The 19911-nt window shown below is 42.9% G+C and overlaps 2 protein-coding genes across 9 annotated transcripts; both read left to right on the forward strand.

Moving 5' to 3' along the window:
- Positions 1-57: 57 nt before the first annotated feature.
- Positions 58-9532, forward strand: malt2 (MALT paracaspase 2). Of its 4 annotated transcripts, XM_081708383.1 has the most exons (17): positions 58-827; positions 1514-1717; positions 1869-2035; positions 2277-2407; positions 2809-2950; positions 3066-3250; positions 3458-3554; positions 3656-3700; positions 4923-5126; positions 5348-5525; positions 5866-5940; positions 6052-6179; positions 6408-6557; positions 6894-7048; positions 7156-7293; positions 7389-7818; positions 7964-9532. In XM_081708383.1, exons 2-16 carry the CDS (start codon positions 1581-1583, stop codon positions 7815-7817), a joined length of 2361 nt encoding a protein of 786 aa, XP_081564509.1. In that variant the 5' UTR covers positions 58-827; positions 1514-1580; the 3' UTR covers position 7818; positions 7964-9532. The 4 variants fall into 4 exon arrangements, with proteins under 4 accessions (XP_081564509.1, XP_026861275.2, XP_081564510.1 ...); XM_027005474.3 differs by having other exon boundaries at positions 1556-1717; positions 7389-9532; XM_081708385.1 differs by lacking the exon at positions 58-827 and having other exon boundaries at positions 1589-1717; positions 1852-2035; positions 7389-9532.
- A 1049-nt stretch (positions 9533-10581) lies between these two features.
- Positions 10582-19065, forward strand: safb (scaffold attachment factor B). Of its 5 annotated transcripts, none has more exons than XM_081708427.1 (21): positions 10582-10945; positions 11486-11573; positions 11680-11795; positions 11870-12088; positions 12180-12233; positions 12386-12431; positions 13195-13642; positions 14015-14058; positions 14222-14319; positions 14410-14559; positions 14659-14756; positions 14840-14883; positions 14996-15075; positions 15483-15628; positions 15945-16235; positions 16700-16834; positions 17170-17215; positions 17469-17572; positions 17731-17899; positions 17987-18041; positions 18253-19065. In XM_081708427.1, exons 1-21 carry the CDS (start codon positions 10784-10786, stop codon positions 18303-18305), a joined length of 2646 nt encoding a protein of 881 aa, XP_081564553.1. In that variant the 5' UTR covers positions 10582-10783; the 3' UTR covers positions 18306-19065. The 5 variants fall into 5 exon arrangements, with proteins under 5 accessions (XP_081564553.1, XP_081564555.1, XP_081564554.1 ...); XM_081708428.1 differs by having other exon boundaries at positions 10585-10945; positions 11680-11744; XM_027005488.3 differs by having other exon boundaries at positions 10594-10945; positions 17844-17899.
- The last annotated feature ends 846 nt before the right edge of the window (positions 19066-19911 follow it).

Below are 19911 nucleotides of genomic sequence, written 5' to 3' on the forward strand. Positions count from 1 at the left end.
ACTTTCATACTCTTCAGAAAAATGGACATTTGCTTAGCACCTGTGAACATTACTTGCACGGTATGAATGAACACCCGGAAATGGTTCCGATACAGCGGACGAATTCAGTAGTTCACTGAAGAGCACGAATTATGAATTTTTAGCTATTTATTTAAAATCATTTTAACAAAAGATCTGTCGCAGGGGTGCAGAAAACGTCAAATAAATACGTGAAAAGGGTCAAATGTTAAATAAGGTGAACGTCCTCTTTAAATTCATTTTGTATTATGTTGCCCAGTACTTGTTCAGTTCGTGGCGATCCGATTTCCCCCATTCACAGGGTTACAAAAAATGTGAAAGGTGCACTCAGGAGACTTTGCCTTGGGCATTGCCAAAGTATTTTATTTATTCTTCTCTGGCTGAGATCTATTACTTTCCATTGACATGAGCAGCACTGCTGAGCAGTATAGTGCCCTGTTAGAAGCTTTTCTGCTATAGGCTGGTAGAAGTTGAAAGTAAAACCTGTTTATTTCGTTCAAAGCTACAACATGGGTGTGCATGCAAATATGTGTTAGAAAGAGGAACTATGACCAACTACAGACGAAAGAGCGGCTCTTAGGATCGAGTAGAGATTTGCGGACTTGGAGTTTAAATCATTAAATCTTATCAATGTCAGATTTTCGAGTGATAATCTTAGTGGAAAGTGCCTGTTGACAAACTGTCAGAGCAAATGGATAACTTCCTATAGTCTTGAGAGGTCGATGCGAGTGGAAGACACACTGAGCCTTGGGTTTAAAAAGCATAATACAGGCCTGGATATACTTCCTGGAAGACCCTTTACTGTACAGGTAACCTTACTATATTTATTATATAGCATTGCCTATGGTTAAGAAAGTAGCAACTAGCTTTCATCTTTTTCATCTTTACTTACGTTTTAATGATATGTCTATACTTCGTCTAAATTAACGTAGATAGTCTTGCCATATTCGTGTTACTGTATAACTACTTAACAAGCAGATCTTGATATGTATTTGTCTATTTTTACTTTAATCTAAGCTTTGGATCACCAAGTTTTAACACGTTTCGCCAGTCCACCTGAAATAGAACGGTCCGTGTTTTCACGCTCTACTGAAGCATGAGCTGTAGTTAATGACGTTGCGTTTTGCTGCAAGCCCGTCTGGTCCGGGAAAGCCCAGCTAGTGCTGAGGGCATTGGCCCGTACAAATGACTCATCACGGGACCCTTGGCATCGTGGAACATAATTTAAACCCTCAGCTCTCTTAGTCACCTAAAATATACTTAATTCTAAGTAAAAAGTAAATAAAGTGATCATGACTCAGGTTAAAAAAACACCCAAAGAGGAATAACAAGAAAACGATCAAAAAGCTACTGAAGTTGTAGTGTAACTTCTCATATACATTCAGACAGAGGTCCTTCATCAGAAGTGCGTCTGAATTTCTAGGAGGGACTAGTTTGTCTAAGAAAAAATAGATATTTATATATAAGCAAACTCTAAAGATACTTTACATTACAGCATTATAAGCAAACCTTGCGACGCCTCCTCGTACTTGGGCAGGATACGGAACACTGCTCGCTGAGAGATGGGAGACTGGAATGTGGGCTTGGAAACTCTGAGCGAGGTAGCGCTACATAAACTCGCGGACATGCTTAACAATTCAAACTGTGGCTGGAGGAAGTTGGCAAAGGCAGTTACGGACCAACCCCAATTCTGCTACAGGTAAGACACTCCAGTAGTATTTAAATGATATCCTTATATGCGGCACAGCAATACAAACAGAAAAGTGGGAATTCAGAATTTTTTGCTACTCCTGGCATAGATACCAGAGGTTTTTGTTTTGGCTGTGCATGAAGTCTTTCCCTCTGTGCAGTGAGAAGGAGCTGACAAGCTGCTCTCTCCAGGTGCTCAGTGCGAAAGGCAGCCCTGGCCGATACTTGCTCACCTTGCTTACACACAGCCGGTGCTCCCTCACTTTCTTGCTTAAGTGCCTCAGGAAGATTGAGCACCATGAAGCTGTAAATTTCCTCACCACATGTGGTAAACGCACAAACTCACCCACACCCGTGCGCATGCACAGACACAGTTGTATTCTTAGGTGTTCAGCGCAAACCTCAAATGCCTGGATTATTCAGACTGAGTACTGCAGAAAGTGTTCAAGTATTAACATGTTGTTAACAGGAATAATTCATGACATATGAATATGTCGTATATAACATGCCGACACTACGTCTGCTTCATTAATATTTGGCTGCCTGTGTATTTGTTGTTTTCATCACAGTGATGGTGCCAATAGAGATAACGGGGCATCCGCAGAGTGTGCAGGTGCCTGAGGGGGGCTGTGTAATGCTGAGCTGTAGAGCAGTGGGCCCTCTGGGTCTCACCTACCAGTGGTTCAAGAGGGTAGAGGAGGTCTGTTCAGCAAAGCCCTTTCCAAGCTCCCATGTATAGGATGTATCTGACTTTAGAGCTGTATGTACAAAGTGCTAGAAAGTAGAGAACTGCCTATTGTGTAGTTACTCTGCTTGTGTTGAAAGGTTATCTGAGTGCAGTTTGAATAGCATTTTGCACTTAATTCTTCACTGTTGTCTTTGAAAACAGCAATTATATGTGTTTGTTCATTAGATGCAGTCAATCGTCATAAGTTTCCAACTTGCTTTGGAAAGGGATCTCGCATTACTTGCCTAGTGAACCTGACAAGCCTGTTCTTTGGAAAGAAAGAAAAGGCAAACCGGTCTTGAAAAGCTGCAGAATGTTAGACAGTTAAGGCGATGCTTGTAAGTTAATATGGTGTCCATGTGGCTGGTGCTCAGGTACCCGGTGGTAATACACCAGAGCTGATTCTGAATTCGATTGGCCCAGCCCAGGAAGGCCACTACATCTGTCGTGTCAACGTCGGGGAGAAGTGGACCTTCAGCAAATGGGCCCATGTGCGCTTGCTCCATTCTAGGGCAGGTAACGTGTCTAGATACTTAGCCCAGAACTGACAGCTGAAAACCAATCACTGTTTCAGTATGTGCTCTTCATGTAGATATAGTTCAAGCTAAGTGAATATTTGATTGTGTTGCAGACTCCGGTGTGATATTCCCTTCATCAGCCAGTGGACTGTGGATAACGAAGCAGCCCAGATCACAGACACTGTCAGAGGGAGACATCCTCCATCTAGAATGTTCTGCACAGGCCAACCCCCCACCCCGATTTCAGTGGTACCACAATAAACAACTACTTGTGAAGGCTACCGGATGCTTTCTAAAGGTCCTGCACATTCCCCATCATGTACACACTCCAATGATACATTATATGTGTGTGTGTGTGTGTGTGTGTGTGTGTGTGTGTGTGTGTGTGTGTGTGTGTATGTATGTGTGGGAGAGAGAGAGAACTGGTTTTATGAATTACAATTCAGTGAGACAACTCTGTGACTTGGTGACCAAATTATTCATGGAAAATGTTTAATATTTTCAGGTTCCTTGTGTAACCACAGCAGACCGAGGGCTTTACTCCTGCAGAGTGTACAATCAGTATCATGAGATATGGAGTGACAATGTCCAAGTAGAAATAGGTAGGAATTCATAATCAAGTTGTCAAGTTCAAGTTATCAAGTATCCAGCATTATTCTATGAACAAAACAACTATATGGTACAATGGCGTGTTTTCATTCAGGTCCTGGGTCTTGCACTGATGCCTCTTGGAAGACAGTTGAGGAAGGTAACTTCATCATTACAGCCTCTTAACCTCAGTATGTTTTCTTGTTTCATGGTGATATCTTTGAAGCATGCTCATATTTAATGCATGCAATTCAGATATTGCCAGTGCACACTTATGACCCTATAACAGACACCTCTTGTAAACTCAATAAGCTAGGACCATGAGGCCGCAACATAAAATACACAGAGATATTCTTCAGGGTGGGCTTACGCCAACACAACAAGCAAAAATTAACTAATGCCAGCCCAACCACTATATTCCCTAAAAGAAAGGAAAGTAAAACACACCTACCCTAACTCCCTATTTCAAAAACAGAAAAATAACAAAGGCAAAAGAAACATGGCACCCACCCCTACAACGCCAAACAAAAAAACAACAATATTTATAATATACAAGACAGTAGAAAACGTCTCTGACCCTATCTAAAGACCCTATGGAACATAACATTCAGTACTCACTTGGAAGGCCCTATCTAAAGCCCTAACTAGACTCGCCAAGTACAAGTTCCTAAGGCACTATTCAGAGAACCTGGCATGGAAGAGGGTAAATACAAACTCATAACATTCTATTTATAAGAAAGCCTACAACTGACAGTGATGCACAAACTCAGAGCCCTACAGAGCTGCTTATACCGTGACTGCATAGTGACTACTGACAAACACACCATGGGCCACACATAGCAACATAGATATTTAAAGATAAATTAATTGTCCTGTTGGCCAGTCGGGTTGTTTACGTTGTAACAATGAGTCACATCTCTGCATCTCACTGGTTCCTCTCAGAGCGCCCTTGTGTTGCTGGCCTATAAAGCAAATCCTCAAAGCACAACAGAATAAATAACAATTCCACAACATTCACGGACATAACAACTTGTAAAACAGTTTGGAGATTTCTTTGGTATGTAGCTGATGGCATGGAATCAATTCTGGAAGCTTCTCTCTGGATTCCCATTGAACGGGTTGAAGTAGTTCACAATGTACTAAAACAGTACATGCTGAGGAAAGATTCACTGACACAGCGTGATATACATACATATGCTGATTCACATGGGTAAATGATCATTATTTATGGCATCATATTCCATCCTGATAGTCGACAATCATCCATGGTTCGGTTACTGAGAATGTAAACATACACAAAATTTGGAGCAAAAAACTGAGGTGAACCCTTCTTTAAATCAGAAGAACCATTAATTAAACCTTATTCCTGCCATTGTTTTCAGCCACAGATAAGGTGGCGCTACTCATTGGGAACATGAACTACCTGCACCACCGGCAGCTGAAGGCTCCCATGGCCGACGTGTACGAGCTGACCAACCTGCTTCGGCAGCTGGATTTCAAGGTGGTCTCTCTGTTGGACCTCAACTGGCATGAGATGCACAGGGCTGTCTCTGAGTTTCTTCTGCTCCTGGGACGTGGTGTATATGGTAAATCCTCATTTGTTGTTATGGAACTTGAAGCACCTTTGCTTAGTTTATATAGTTGATGTGGGTTTAAATGGTTGAGCATTCCTCATTGTTTAAAATGATTTAGGGTTAGCATATTTAGGCCAAGCATGTTTAGGGTTTCTGCTCAAGTAACTCTAATCATGGTTTATATATAAATCTTCCTTCATGGCTGCCTCTGTCTTTGTGGGTATATGATGCAGGCCTTCTGTACTATGCTGGTCATGGCTATGAGAACTATGGCAACAGTTTCATGGTGCCCATTGACGCTCCGGCCTCGTACACATCAGAGCACTGCCTCTGGGTGCAGGACGTCCTGCAACGCATGCAAGAACGCCAGACTGGGCTCAATGTCTTTCTGCTGGACATGTGTCGCAAGAGGTGCAGTTATACTATTGCACTATTAACACTATTAACTCTTAACGCCATTATCTCATAGCACCATCATCTTTTGTCATGCACTTATGTCATAACCCTGTCATGTTATCTCATAACACTGTCAGTCCTGTAGAAGGCTACAGTTTAAGGATCGCGTTTATTTTTGACAGTAAAATACAGTTTGGATTGGTGGCACAAGAAAAACATGCACTTGAAGAAAATGTATATGTTAAAACCATGGTCATCAATAGCATTGTGAACTGTATTAAAAAAATTAATACAAGCCTTGGTCTAAGCCTTGGTCAGTGTGTTCAATCTCAACTTCAGTGTGTTATTGTTATAGAAATCTGAATGACAACATAATCCAGCAGCCTGGACCCCTAAAAGTGACAGCCAACATTGTGTTTGGCTATGCAACGTGAGTCAAACATGTTTGGTTCTGTCTCAGGAATTGAACCTTGACAAAGTGTGCTGCTATGGTAAATGCATAGAAAACCTGTGTTCAGAAGTTTTGGCCTTCTACATGCAGGTGTGTTGATGCTGAGGCCTTTGAGGTGTACAAAGATGACCTGTCCAATGGGATTTTCATGAGCTTCCTGAAGAAGAGACTAATGGAGCAGGAAAAGGTCACAGTCGTGCTGGATAGAGTGGCTGAAGGTCATGGACTTTGCTGTTTTCAACTTCTGTTCCTTCAAACTGTGTTTGTTCTTTTATTCTGGTGAACCACTATTATATATCAGCCTTTTGACTGTTATTCAGTAATGCTCTTGCCGAGAGGCTTACCACTGTGGATTTGAAGTTTACCTCTGTGGTGACACTTGAAATTTGGACTGTAGCTATTGCATATGAAGATATTTGAAGTTCATGGAATGCCTGCATTTGCAGACATGGGTAGGTGTGAGCTTACCCGTGGACGTCAGGCCCTGGAGCTGCGCAGTAATCTTTCTGAGCGACGTGCACTGACAGACCCAATTCAGGCCCCTGACTGCCCAGTTATGGCATCAACACGGAACTTACAATGGGCTATCGCACATGGTGAGATCTTTTTTTTTTTTAATAGAAGAAGGTCTAATTCCTATTTAGGACAAAGAGACAAAATATTTTTTATTGCTCAGTGTGGTGATTGAAATGTGCACTGCATTATACTGAAAACAAATTGATAAACCCTTGGTGTGAATGGTGTGATTAATCAAAAACCAATAAACTTCCGTCACGTACAAAAGTGACTACTTCATTACAGTCAAGCAGAAAAAAGCTCCTTATGGTTTGATGCATAAATAATTGGTTTATCTGCATAGTATACATTTGTAAAGAAAATGTAAAATGAAGTGCTGAAATAAATTGCTGACATTGCTGTCGTCCTTGTGACAGTCCTACCAGAGAGTCGTGTCCTTCACTTCGACTGCGGTGTCAAAGTGCAGTTGGGTTTTGCTGCAGAGTTCTCCAACATCATGATCATCTACACCAGGATATTGAAGAAACCCAAAGGAATCTGCTGCTCTGCTCAGCTCTCAGACATCACTGAGGTGCAGCAAGAGTTCTTTCTCCATTCCAAATGGTCTTACCATGTTTCCAGTCACTTACCAGCTGCTATGAAGTTACTTTTGCTTACATTACCTGTGGTGTTTTTCAGGGCCCAGAGACAGACCTTAAACATACTAATCAGGAGAGTCTGAGAGATGCAGGGAGCTTACTATTGTCCATGGATGACTGGCTACCGCAAGAGCAGCCACGACTCTATACTCGTCTCTCCGCTCTGCAAAGACTCAAGGTCATTGCTGTTTGCCATTTCTGTGTCTATATTATTATAATGCATCTGGCTGGTTCAGTCACTTTACTATTTCCATGCTAATTTTTTTTCCATAGCGGGATCTCTCCTTCACAGTTTGTCTGCACTACCAGTACAGTAGCCTTGATGAAGAGGTTCAGGAAAGACAAACAGTGACTGTGGGCAAACCACTCGTCTCAAAACTTAATCTCCACGAAAGACTGCTCCTCCACACTCCATCCTCACCGTCAGCATCCGCTGAGTTCCACATGCACAGCATGCCAGAGTCTTTTGCTGAGGAGATGATGGCCGAGTTGCCTTCTTTAGAATCTTCCATGACTGAATCGACTGAGTCCTATGATAACACACAGGGTGTTTTTTCCTCCAGTTCTGGTGCCAAAAGAAATGAACCTGAGGAGAACATCAGCCCAGAGTTCCTCATGCTAAAGGAGCCTATAGTCTCCAAAAGTTTGTCCCATGCTGACGCTGACAAACCTTTCAAATTCAGTAACTTTCATTCTTTCTAATGTATGTGGCTAATATCTATTATTAGAAATATTTGTTTCTATAAATATTTGCTTTACCGTTGTGCAGTTTACTTTATGTTCTCCTAACACCTGTTTCTCATGAGTAGGCTTAGGTCTACAAAGACCAATTTTACATTTTTTTCCAGGCTGGACTACGGCAGTGGCCTCTTCCCAAATGGACCATTAGAGATCTGGAACTGATTCAACATACTGCTGCTAGAAACCTAACCAGGACAATGAGCACAATACCCAACTCCTCAGACCCTTATGCTATTGTCCAGTTAGCTACAGGGCTGACAGTGTTAATGCTCATAAGTCACTAAATGGCTTAGGACTTAAATACATTTCTGACATGATAATAGAATAGAGTCCCAGTAGGCTGCTTGGCTCAATATGGACTGGTCAGCTAGTAGTGCCCAGAACTGGAACAGAACATTGTGGGGCAGCTGTCCTCTATTATACTACCAGCTAGAACCAAATGCCAGAAGATTTCACAGGTGTCCAAACTAGCAAATTTTAAATTCACTCTGAAAACATTTGCCTTTGATGAATGTTCAAGGCTACGCACTGCACCCATTTTTGTCTTTATTTTAGATATTTTAGTTTAATTTATTTATACTTGTGTGAATTTATTTTTGTTCACCACTTTGGGGATTAAATGTGCTGAACAAATAATCTTGCCCTGCCTAACTCTTCTGAGTTAGTGATCTTGTCAGGCTTATATATTAGTCCAAAGCTCTGCAGTGGTGTCTGCAATGCCAGAGAGCTCTGAAGATTTTTAGCAACAGAGTATCGTTTTGCTCCATTTAAACTAGCCTGCTTGTTAACTGGGGGATATTATCTTATTTCAGTCATTTGTGCTGAAATGTTGAGTAGCACAGTGGAATTAATTAAGTTTCTTGTAGATCTATAGGAGATCTGTATTAAAGAGTCTTTTGTAGGCCATATGCTTGGTAATCTTAAAGGCACATTTTTAGGCTTCTGACAGGCCAACACATTACACATTACTTTTTAAATTTGTGAATTCACTGGGTCTTTTCTGTCTTATCTAAAAGTATGTTTTAGATTGTTTTTTCAGATATTTTATAACAGGTACTGAATAGTGAAACTGACTGTAGTGTATTCTAATATTCTCTGGGCCACTCATAATAACTGTTCCTCACACTTTTAAAAATGTTTTGGTATGGCATTCTATACCCACCAAGGCTAATAAACCATCTTAAGTAGGCTTTTTAGAGGAAGGCCTGAATTTTAGTCTACTTGGAAATGGCTCTGTAGCTGTGACATAATGTGCAAAATTAAGGTACAATTTAATAAAATGAATGGTTTACAACTGATAGGTTTTAGGCCTCATGAAAATGATCTGTACACACTTAAAACTGGACAATTAAATTTGTTTAAACAAGTTTGCAACATGTACTTCAGTAAACATTTATGACCTAGTCTGCATAGATAAATCAACGTCTGAAACACTGTAACTTCCTATTTCTTGTATGTGTGTACAGAGTGTTTGCTCTGTTTTTACCTCTGGTTTACCAACCATATGCTACTGTATTTAGCCTTTGCCCTTATTGACTTGTTCACCTTATTGGAATGCTTGTTCTGGTTTTCCTAATTTCACTGTTTTCTCAACTAAGCCTTTGCTCTAACCTTAGGTATTGGTTGCCTCCCTTTTTGTTGGATTTCTCCTTTGTTAATAAAGCCTTCTACTTTTATCTGTGAGCATCTGATCGGCTTTTGATTACAGCTGCCCAGTGTCTATGGCATGATGAACAATGTCTATTGAATTCTGTGTCTATTGTATTCTACAGCATCTATTGTGGAGTGTCTACTGTAGTATCTGTTGAACATACTTAGATATTGTGTTCTGTGTGTTCTGTGTGTACACTATGTTGTGGACTTTGTGATTATGTTTTTCTCTTGCATATATGCAGTATAGTGATGTGACTAAACTGATTTGACATATAGAAGATCATGGTGGAATTGCTATAAGATTACTAAGCATAATTGCAGACAGACAGACAGACAGACAGACAGACAGACAGATAGACAGATAGATAGATAGATAGATAGATAGATAGATAGATAGATAGATAGATAGATAGAAGAATGTTACTTAACCTCAACACATAAATCTCTTTTGTATTTGTCCCTAGGCTCATGGGGATACCAGGAAACTGCCTGCCTTTGCCAGGTACAAAGATCACACCTGAGCCCTGCTTATGAGACAATAGGCAGAGGTTTGGTGCCATGTTCATCTTGTTGTTTTAGACAGGTGACTACGGATCACTCATAAGCGCACAGCTCCTACGGCTTACTGTACGTTCTTATGAGCCAAATTCTGTTTTAGAAAACTGAAACCCCTGGCCAATCCTAATTTAAGGAACAAAAGGAGCTAATTCCAGCACCCTCACCACTTTCAATGCAAGTGCTTGACCCGTTAGGCTCCGTTTCCCAAAGCTGCTTTCTGAAAATGTGATGGGATAGATTTTAAGCCATCATAACCCTTGCACAGTTTTGTTGGTACAGGGAACAGGAAAGGTTTATTTGAATCTGGTAATAAAGTTTCATCAGGGAGGATCAGTACTGACTTGCTCATGACTTTGTGAAACATCCCTTTACAACTTTGACTCAGTGGGGTTTGCAAGAACGCAATAGAGTATAGTGGCAAAGCTGGTGACGGGATGACCTTTCATTCAAATCAATGGTCTAATTCACTCTCTTCCCAGTCCGTGTTTTGTAGGAGACGGAAGCTCAGAAGGCTGAGAAGGGGTCTGGAATCTTTGCTTTGGATTCGGCGCGTCGAGGTTGAACATTGACGCGTGCGCGATGTAAGCCAAGACGCCATTTTGCTTCGTGCAAGAAATCTGCTGTTTTTTTAAATCAGACTGAGCACTGTCTCAATCATCAGACTGTGTAATTAGTTGGATCACAAACATATTAACTGCATTCAGGAAATTACAATAATGTCTGAAAACGCAGTAGATTCGGGGCCTGTTGAAATTCATGAAGGGGCGGGCGTACGAAAGCTGTCGGAGCTGAGAGTCATCGATTTGAAGGCCGAGCTGAAAAAGAGAAACCTTGACATCAGCGGTAACAAGAGCATGCTATCAGAGCGACTTAAAAAGGTCAGAAAAAGAGCAACTGGCGAGGTGTAAAATAGCAGTAAAGTAAAGCGAGTTATAACTAAAACGGGTTACTTTCTCAATAGTGTTCAGCTTGCCTTGTCGCTTGCTATCGCTAACTAGCTAGCTTTGCAGCTCACTTGCGCATTTCGACCTTGCTTCTGAATATGAATCGACGAGTAATGGTTATTATTCAGCTGTCACTGTCTCGATAACCATTTCTGAGTTCGTTCTCAGTGTGTAACTTTGCATTTCCATCGTTTGCTTCAAAAGCATTTTACTAGCGCTAACCAGTGGTATGGCCGGACGTGTAGCTAGCTGCCGAATACGCCGCTGCGCCACAGCATTAGCCTGCCAGGCAAGGCCTACTAAATGATTTAATGGGCGCTAGCGGACCTCGCTGGCTAGTATATTAATTGACTTGCAATGTAATGGAACGGAAGTCCGCTTGGTAGAAAAGTCATTTACAACCTTCAGAATCTAGTTCAGTTGTGTTTTAAAGAAACGTTATTGCGCTGTGTAGTAATTTGGTTTTGATTTCAGGCCATTGAAGAGGAAGGGGGCAATCCTGACGAAATAGTTGTTCAACTTGAAATAACTCCAAAAAAAACACCTAGACGAACTCTTAAAGGTAAATGAGAATTTTCTGTCTAGCTACTAATAAAAAAATGGACAAAGGTGTAAGTGAACGTCTTTATGCCCTACAATTGTGACTATTGTGAGATTCCTTTCTGCAGGGAAAAGACAAGATAATGATGAATCGGAAGACTGTGCGATAGAAGAGGATTCTGTTGATGGCCAGGTGCATTCTAGTGTACAAATCCTCGATACAAATGAACAGAGCAGCAGTAATGTAAGTTACAATCTCATGCAGATTCTGCAGTGGTTTGAGGCTGATGCCTAATGCAGACTAATTTTATTCTACAGGATGACCCTGAAGCCAATGCAGAGTCTCTTCAGGAGATGGACATTATGGACATGAATGTTCTGGATGAAGCAGATATTGATAACTGTGTGTCAGCTGACGGCGATGACTACGATGAGAATGAACTTCTAGAAATGATGTCAAACGAAGAAACGAATGAAAACGATGCAGATGATTTTTCCGATCCTGTAGCCCTTGTGTCTCCGGTGAAGCTTGAGGAGGTCAGTATGTACGATAACTAGGTTTAAAACTTTGATACTGCTGTTACCCCTTTACCCTTTTAACTCTGTTCATTCCTAACTGTTGTTTCAGAAAATGGAAACTAAAGACATTGACTTCGAAGAAAACCAAACACTGGATTCTCAGGTAATCAAGGAATTAGCTTTATTAACATGTTTACTTCTGGTTTGGATTTGAGTGGCATTACTAGTTCTAACTGGTTTCGTCTATGCGTGTTGTTGTTGTTGTTATTTCCAGTGAAGAATGCAACTCCAAGATATATCTGACTTATTTTGTAGGAACATGAACTAGAGGAGGAGCCTGAAGACGTGAAAGGAGAAATAGGTACTGTATGAAAGAGTTCGGAAACGCTGTTGATGGCACCATAAATTTTTAAGCTCCATTAGCAGTTAAAAGTACCTTAGCGCTGACAAAAGAGACTGGAAATCCAGAGATGGTTACTGGCTTTGTGTACAAGTGAACCCATCTAGATTCTTCTCATTGTGAAGCTGGTTCAAACTATTATTTGGGACTGTTGCATTGCATTGTTGAGTGTATTGTTTCACTCAGGAAGCTTATGCTCAGAGCCAGTAATAAGTGGTGAGCTCTATTTTAGCGCAGTTCAGTGTTTCTAGGTTGCCCCAAGAAGAAATCAGAAGAGAAGATGAAGAAATGGATCACGTTGAAGCGAAGTCACTTTTAGGACTCAATTTGTTTATTGGAGATTCACTAATGGACAAGTTGCTTGATTCAAAGGCAAAAATCCCTTTTAAAGACAGCACAAAAAAAATCCTTCTTCCATTTCATGGACTCTTGAGCTGCAAAGTGAATCTTCGATGGACACTCCTCCGGATCTGCGTGCTGGTCTCGTGGCTTTATTCACGCTGTCTCAGCCGTGCACCAGGTGAACTGAAATGGTTCAACTTTTAGTCAGGAGAGCGGTTGCTTGCCCCCTTTGGGTTTTTTTTCCAGTCTCTTTATAGGGTAAGTGCAAATGCCTGTCTTTAGTGCAGCAGTGGATCAGGTCCTTGTCCACTTCCACAGTAACCAATGCAATGTCTCAGAAGTAATTAAACTCTGTGCCATTCTATTCCTGTTACATTCGTAGAAAGTGAGAAAGTAGCCGGGTCTTGTATGTCAGAGCTACTTAACGAAGAGCCTTCTGAGGAGCCGACTGAAGGAGAGAAAGCCTCAGTCTGGGAGTCTCGCAAAGACGAAGACGATGCGTCCGACCTCAGCAAGGCTGAGGAGGGCAGCAATTTGGAAGGAGAGTCGTCAGCTTGTGAAGCTGATCTTGACGCCTCAAAGCAAAGCGAAGTTGAGCTCGCGTGCGGGGACAGACGCGACGCCGAGGACAATTTGACGGGTGCCGAGAGCGCGTCCGCTCGGGCAGCTAACGCGAACGAAACCGGCTTGCACGAACTCGAAAACGCAGTCGATTCGGAAATGGCGTGGAAGGCGGAGGGGTCTGAGGAAGACAAGAAGACTGAAGAGAGTGCTGCAGAATCTTCCGAACTGAAAGAGTCCTCTGTAGAGGGTGATGATCAGAAAAAGAGGTTTGTTGTTTTCTGTCTACTAGAACAATGGCTGTTACAATCTGTTACATTGGCTCCTTTTTTAACAGTTTGGGTGCTCTTGGGAGGTGTAATGGACTGCGCATATCGGCCTTCATTTCTGTCGCCCCCATTCCCTCTCTCCCCTCGTTAACTACTTTAAAGGTTTTGTTTGCCATCTAAGACACCTTAGTGGCATGTACAGAGAAATTTGGCTTTACATGGTTTCTCAAGTCATAGAATCAACCTTAAGTGTTTGTTCACTGCCTGAGCTTGTCTTCACCAGGTGGGTATATTTATTAACCTCCAGTGTCAACATGTAGGTGAGTTTTAATTTGAAAAGCTTCAAACTGTTTTTTTTTTCTTTTCCTCTAGCGCTGATGAAAAATCGAGTAAACTAGAGCCGAAAGATGACAAAGGTAACATGGTCTCTCTTCGGTTTAGCAGCAATTTAATTTAGTTTTCTAGAAATAGGATTGTAGCAAAAACCAGTTCACACTGGGATGTAATGGGTTCAAGCCAGGAAGTAGCAGGGTAAAACCTGTTGCAGTGGTCCAGACCATACAGTTTTTATCCACACAGGTAGTGCTGCAGCTAGTGGGAGAAACCTGTGGGTTAGTGGGCTGTCTTCGACCACCAGAGCGACTGATCTGAAGAACCTGTTTAGCAAATATGGCAAGGTGCGCTGACCCTAAAGTTGTTTTTGTTTTTTTTAATGTGCGTTTGTAAGTTGCTGGTGCCGGCATTTGTTCACTGATGCGTGTTTCCAGGTCGTCGGCGCCAAGGTGGTGACGAACGCCCGGAGCCCAGGTGCACGGTGCTACGGCTTTGTTACCATGTGCTCTACAGAGGAGGCCACAAAGTGCATCAGCCACCTACACCGCACAGAGCTGCACGGCCGAATGATCTCCGTGGAAAGGGCAAGCAGACGTTTTAAGCACGCTATCAAAAAGGCAGGACATGAGCGCCATGTGGCATCTTGAGGAGGTGTGATGATTTGCGCTGGTCTTCCCACACAGGCCAAGAACGAGCCAGCTGGGAAAAAAACGGCCGACAGAAGTGATGCCAAGAAGTCCAGCAGCGAGAGAAGACACTCGTTGGACTCCAAGGCTGATGCGTGAGTTGGGGCTGCTCAGACAAACTTTGTTTTTCGCTCAGTGGGACAGACGAGTGCATAACCTCGTGACCGCTTACGTGCAGGTCTGAAACCACGGATGAGAAGACAGAAGGCACTGATGACAAAGGTAAATGTTGGAAAGTTCAGCTGCACTTGCTAGATAACCAGCTCCCGCTTGGTAAGGGTGGTGTCCGTATTGTGTGTTTTATCGGGTTGTTTTTGTTTGGGTTTTGCCTCAGCCCGTGGAGAGAGGACTGTTGTGATGGACAAATCGAAAGGCGAGCCCGTCATCAGTGTCAAAACCAAGAGCAAGGAGCGGGTAAGGCACCCATGGGCTCTTCCTGGCTGTGGCAGTGCGTGAGGCACAGCCGCGTTTACTCGCCTCTCCGTCACATTGATCCTGCTCTGCCGCGTCTCCGCTGACCGGCAGCTGCGTGAATAAGTAATTAGCTAGTGATCACAACATTGGAGCAGGGAGAGAAACTCCAGGTGCTTTGCTGCCCTTTATTGTTATAAACTAACCACAGTTTAACATAACCTAATTTGTTGGCTTAAGGTTAAAATTAATATTTAATGTTTGACCCTGGCGTGTTTAGACTAAGATGCACAGTAGATTTATAGGAGCACAGTTGGCCACCCTTGTTATCTGGTGTAAGATTATTGCACTTCCTGTGTTAGAAAGCTCCCATGACAGCATTGTTTTCCATGACCATTGTTCATCTGTAGAGCACTAAAAGCCGTGACCGCAAGTCCTCCAGCAGAGAGAGGAAGGACATCCTGTCGTTTGACCAGATCAAAGAGCAGCGTGAGCGTGAGCGGCAGAGGCAGCGTGAGCGGGAGATCAGGGAGGTGGAGAGACGCAGGCACTCTGGGTACGCGCGTCTCCTTGGTTATTGGAATCGTCTGCGAATGAGTCTGCTTTTTGCTGTGACTGACATACCATGGGGCTTTAGAAGCATTTCCATGCTCATGCCTGCTTGCCCCAACAAAGCCCATGTCTCCTTTGACTTTGATGGGAGCCTCAGTGGGCAGCACTGAGCCAGGCCTTCTCCACATTCCTGTGCCGCTGAGCAGTCCTAACGAACAGGGGCCTTCTGCTCTCCCGGCTTCGTGGTGCCGTATCCGCGAGCGCTTTTGTGTTCTAACCCGTGCGTTCTCTCTCTCTCGTCCATCCATGACGTCCGGCAGCGAGCGCGACAGCCGCAGCGAGCGTGAGCGCATCCGCCTGTTCCGCGAGCGCGAGGAACGGGAGAGGCTGATCCGCAAGCGCAACTGGCTGGAGGTGGAGAAGCAGCGGCTGGACGCCGACCGCATGGAGCGCGAGTTCCTGGAACGCGAGCGCATGCGCGTGGAGTACGAGCGGCGGCGCGAGCAGGAGCGGATCCATCGGGAGCGTGAGGAGCTCCGCAGACAGCAGGAGCAGCTGCGCTATGAGCAGGAGCGCCGCCCACTCAAGAGGCCGTACGACATGGACGGAAGGTGGGCCTTCGCTTCAACCCGGGGTCGGGCTGAGGGGGGGGGGGGTTTGGGGTTGTAGTACAGTTGCAGGACTGCGGTACAGCTTACGTAAGGGAGAAGGCGCTTCAGGAAGTAAAATTGTGATCACACGTCCTGTTGGCCAATTCCCTGTGATATTGGGGTGCACCAGTGCACACAGTAAAGAACATGATTTATGTTGAAATTCACTGCAAGTGGATTGGACAGGCTCGTCTTAAGTCTTACAAACACGTTCCGTGGTCTGGCTTGAGCGGTGATGTCAGGGTAGATGGGATCGTGCACTTGAACTTACCCAGTGTGAAAACTGCTATGTTTGTAGAACATGCATGGTTGCAGAAGATACCAGTGATATTAAACCACTCTTAACATAATGGTCATACTGTAGAAATGTTTGCCTTGCAGGGGAAATGTTGAGGCTTTTTCCCCCTTTGTTCTGATGCTCACAGGAAGGATGACTGGCAGGTGAAGAGGATGCCCATGGATGACCGCTATGGGCGTTCGGACTTTGGACGGCAGGACCGCTACCAAGACTTTGACCACAGAGACCGCAGCCGCTACCAGGACGACATGCTTATGGACAGGTAGCTCGTGCTCGGTAGAGCTGCTTACAGCTCATGGCTGCTTGTTTTTCTCAGCTGCATAGGAAGTGAAGGTGTACCCTTTTGAGCTATGGAAACTCTGACAGAAACTCTGCCCAGAATCTTGTGAATTATATTGCCTTTACGGTGCATGCATGTTTCACAGAAACTGACTTTCCATTTGTTTTCCATAAGGGCCTCGTTCAGTACTTCTGTTTTCCAGCTTGTATATAAGACCACTAGGAGCTGGAGGCTCTTAGTGGATGTTGTGGTGTTTAGGGCAGTTCTTTTATCCAGCAAGGAACTGTCGCTGATCCGGCTGTGTTCATTTTTTTCAGGAGGGATGGAGGTAGAGGAGGTATGCCTGGCGATAGAGATGGACAGGTAAAAATGTTTTACTCTTAAACATGATCATTCATAGGGGAGTCTGTCTTTTTTGTCAGTTATACAATATGCATAACTATTCAGATTCTTCACCGAAAGTATTTGAAGATGTTTACATTTAACAAACGCAGTCCAGTGACTTCTATTTTCTATTTTAACTTTCTTCTTTTGTTGAACCCTTAAATTTGCTTTGGAGAAAATGTCTTGCACATTCTACAGTATTTTTAGTTTTTATCTTTTATCTTTTATCCAGCACTTCTCTGATCGGGACAGACACGGGAGAGACTCTCGGGATAACTGGGGCGGCGGGGGCTACGATAAGCGCCCCATGAACCCTGCGAGGGCGGTCCCTGGCAGGTACACCTCCCTCCGTTCAACGTTCTGCTTGATTAATGTCTTGCTAAATTTTCATACCTTCACTCTTGTGCCCCTAAGATCCAAATCCTCATCAGTAACACTACCAGTCTGCAGTTGGATTTTATGAGCAGCGCATTTGCATCTTCCCATCTTGATAGGCTCTGGACATTTCTTCTGAAGGGCACTTCGTTTGGTGCTGTCTGCCTTTGTCTATATTGCATTGCTGGCATAGTGCATGTTCTGAATTTTGTAAAATGCCTCGTTGGTGCAGAGATAACCGGGACTGGGAGCCAGGGCGCAAAATGGACGGAGACAGACCATGGCAAGGTATGGCCAGCTCAAAACATGTAAACCTGCCTGCAGGAGGAGCCCAGGCAGCATCGGTTCTGACCCATGCTGTTCCCTTCCTCACAGGAGCAGACCGGGGCATTCCAGGACAGAGTCACATGGCCCGAGGGGCAATGGCGAGGTGAATGTTTGTTTTGTTTAACAAATCTTATTGCCTTATTTCAATAAAGGAAAGTTAAGGTAAACAAAGCTTAGAAGCCTAACTACTATTGGCTGTTAATACCAGTTAGTATGACTACAGCGACTGTCAAGTGCAGCTTTTCTTAGTCATCAAGTTATTGTTGAGATGTTAGCACTCACTACCGATACTAATGTTCCCTGCTGGTTCTCAGTCGAGGTGGATACATGCAGAGCGGGACATCGCAGTCGCTATCTGGAGCCTTAAATCGACAGAACCAGATGATGCAGGGCAGCGGCCTGCAAGGAGGTGGGGCCTTTGGCCGACGCTACTAACCTGCACTTTGTCCCTTCCCGTAACTAATTGTGATCTCTCAGCTTGTATATAGCTTCTAAAGCTTTGTAAATTTGATCAGCTTTTTAAAAGAAGTTGTTGGTTTTTTGTTTTGTTTTGTTTTTTTGCTCGTTTCTTTGTTGTTTTGGCCCTGTAAAACATTAAGACAAACAGGTCCACCCGCCCACCTCTGCGTCCATTCCTAATTTTCACAGTTTTACTTTTCGGTAGTCTGGTGGGTTAGTCAAGTAAACTCAGGAAGGTATCGTGACGCTGAAACCTGCTTTCTGTGCATTCACTGCAGTGCAGTTCATACTACACATTTGAGTAAAATTGCGGAGGTTTTGTTTTTGTTTTTTTTTTGTTTGTTTTTTTAATTGCTTTATTGTTCACATCATGTTGGTGTGTCTGCGGTTTCCTATCAAATTATCCTCGAACTCCTGCAGTAAAGTGCATTTTTGGTATTGGCCAGCAGATGGTGCTTGTGCACTGCCACAGACATGTTTTCATGTCTCCTCACTTCTGTGGAATTCCTACTGTCAGTTCCATAGCGTTTGTAACACCACAATTCTGATTCTAGAGGTGGGGATCTTAAAGTTGACTGCATGCATGCTCTGGTTCTCTTATTTTTCCTTTTTTCAGTGTATGTTTTGTTGACGAGCGAAAAACTGAATAAAGATATTTCATAAAAGAATGTCTTGGTCTATTTTGTTTGTGTGATATGGAAAGAGTTGCTTGTGTTTTGTATATAAGTAAAGTTTTTTTCCTTCAGTTCTATTCTGCATAAATCGATAAATGTGGAAACGGATGGTTTAAGAATCTTGCTTGAGTCGAATGTGACATTGGAGCTGAACTTTTTCTCAGCGTTGGAGGTGAAAGTTTTATTAACTGCTTTAAAATGACTGCATGTGAAAATGATTAGTTAAATAGTTACATTGTTTTATTTTATTTTTTATTTGCTCCAATTGTGTGACAAGTGATAAATTGTCACAGTGTAGTCAAAACTAGATTCTTGTTTTTCACAAATTTATAAAGTCTAGTTTGTGCCAGTAATTGAGGGTTTTGGTTTTTTTTGTTTGTTTTTTTTTAAGATCTTCGTTCATGTGTAGCTAATTTGGCTTAAGTTGTGTAAACCTCATTAATTCAGATTTGGCTGTTTGCTCCAGTGCCTACATGTTCACATTCAGAATCAGTTTGGAAATGGACAGTTTCAGAAAGGTTTTGAAAATCTTGACTTATTCACTCACAACCAGTCTGCATGCCAAAGTTAGAACATAAGCCTTTGGCGATTTTAAAACATCCTGCCTTTTTTGTAACTTCTTAAATCAGTTCTGTCCTTAATACACAAACTGAACAGAGATGATTGCTTATCTTTTGATGTAAAATGAAAAATACTGTGACTTGGGTGAAGAGTGTAGCAATCTGACTGACACATTCGTGATGAGCATGAAAAAATGTCTCTCGAGAACTTGCAGTACCCTATAAAAAGCTGAGTAAGCATTTTAGAAGATTAGAAAAAAGTGTACAAAAAGGCATTCTG

Source organism: Electrophorus electricus, chromosome 26, assembly GCF_041902795.1.
Source record: "Electrophorus electricus isolate QZ-2024a chromosome 26, ASM4190279v1, whole genome shotgun sequence".
NCBI lineage: Eukaryota > Metazoa > Chordata > Actinopteri > Gymnotiformes > Gymnotidae > Electrophorus > Electrophorus electricus.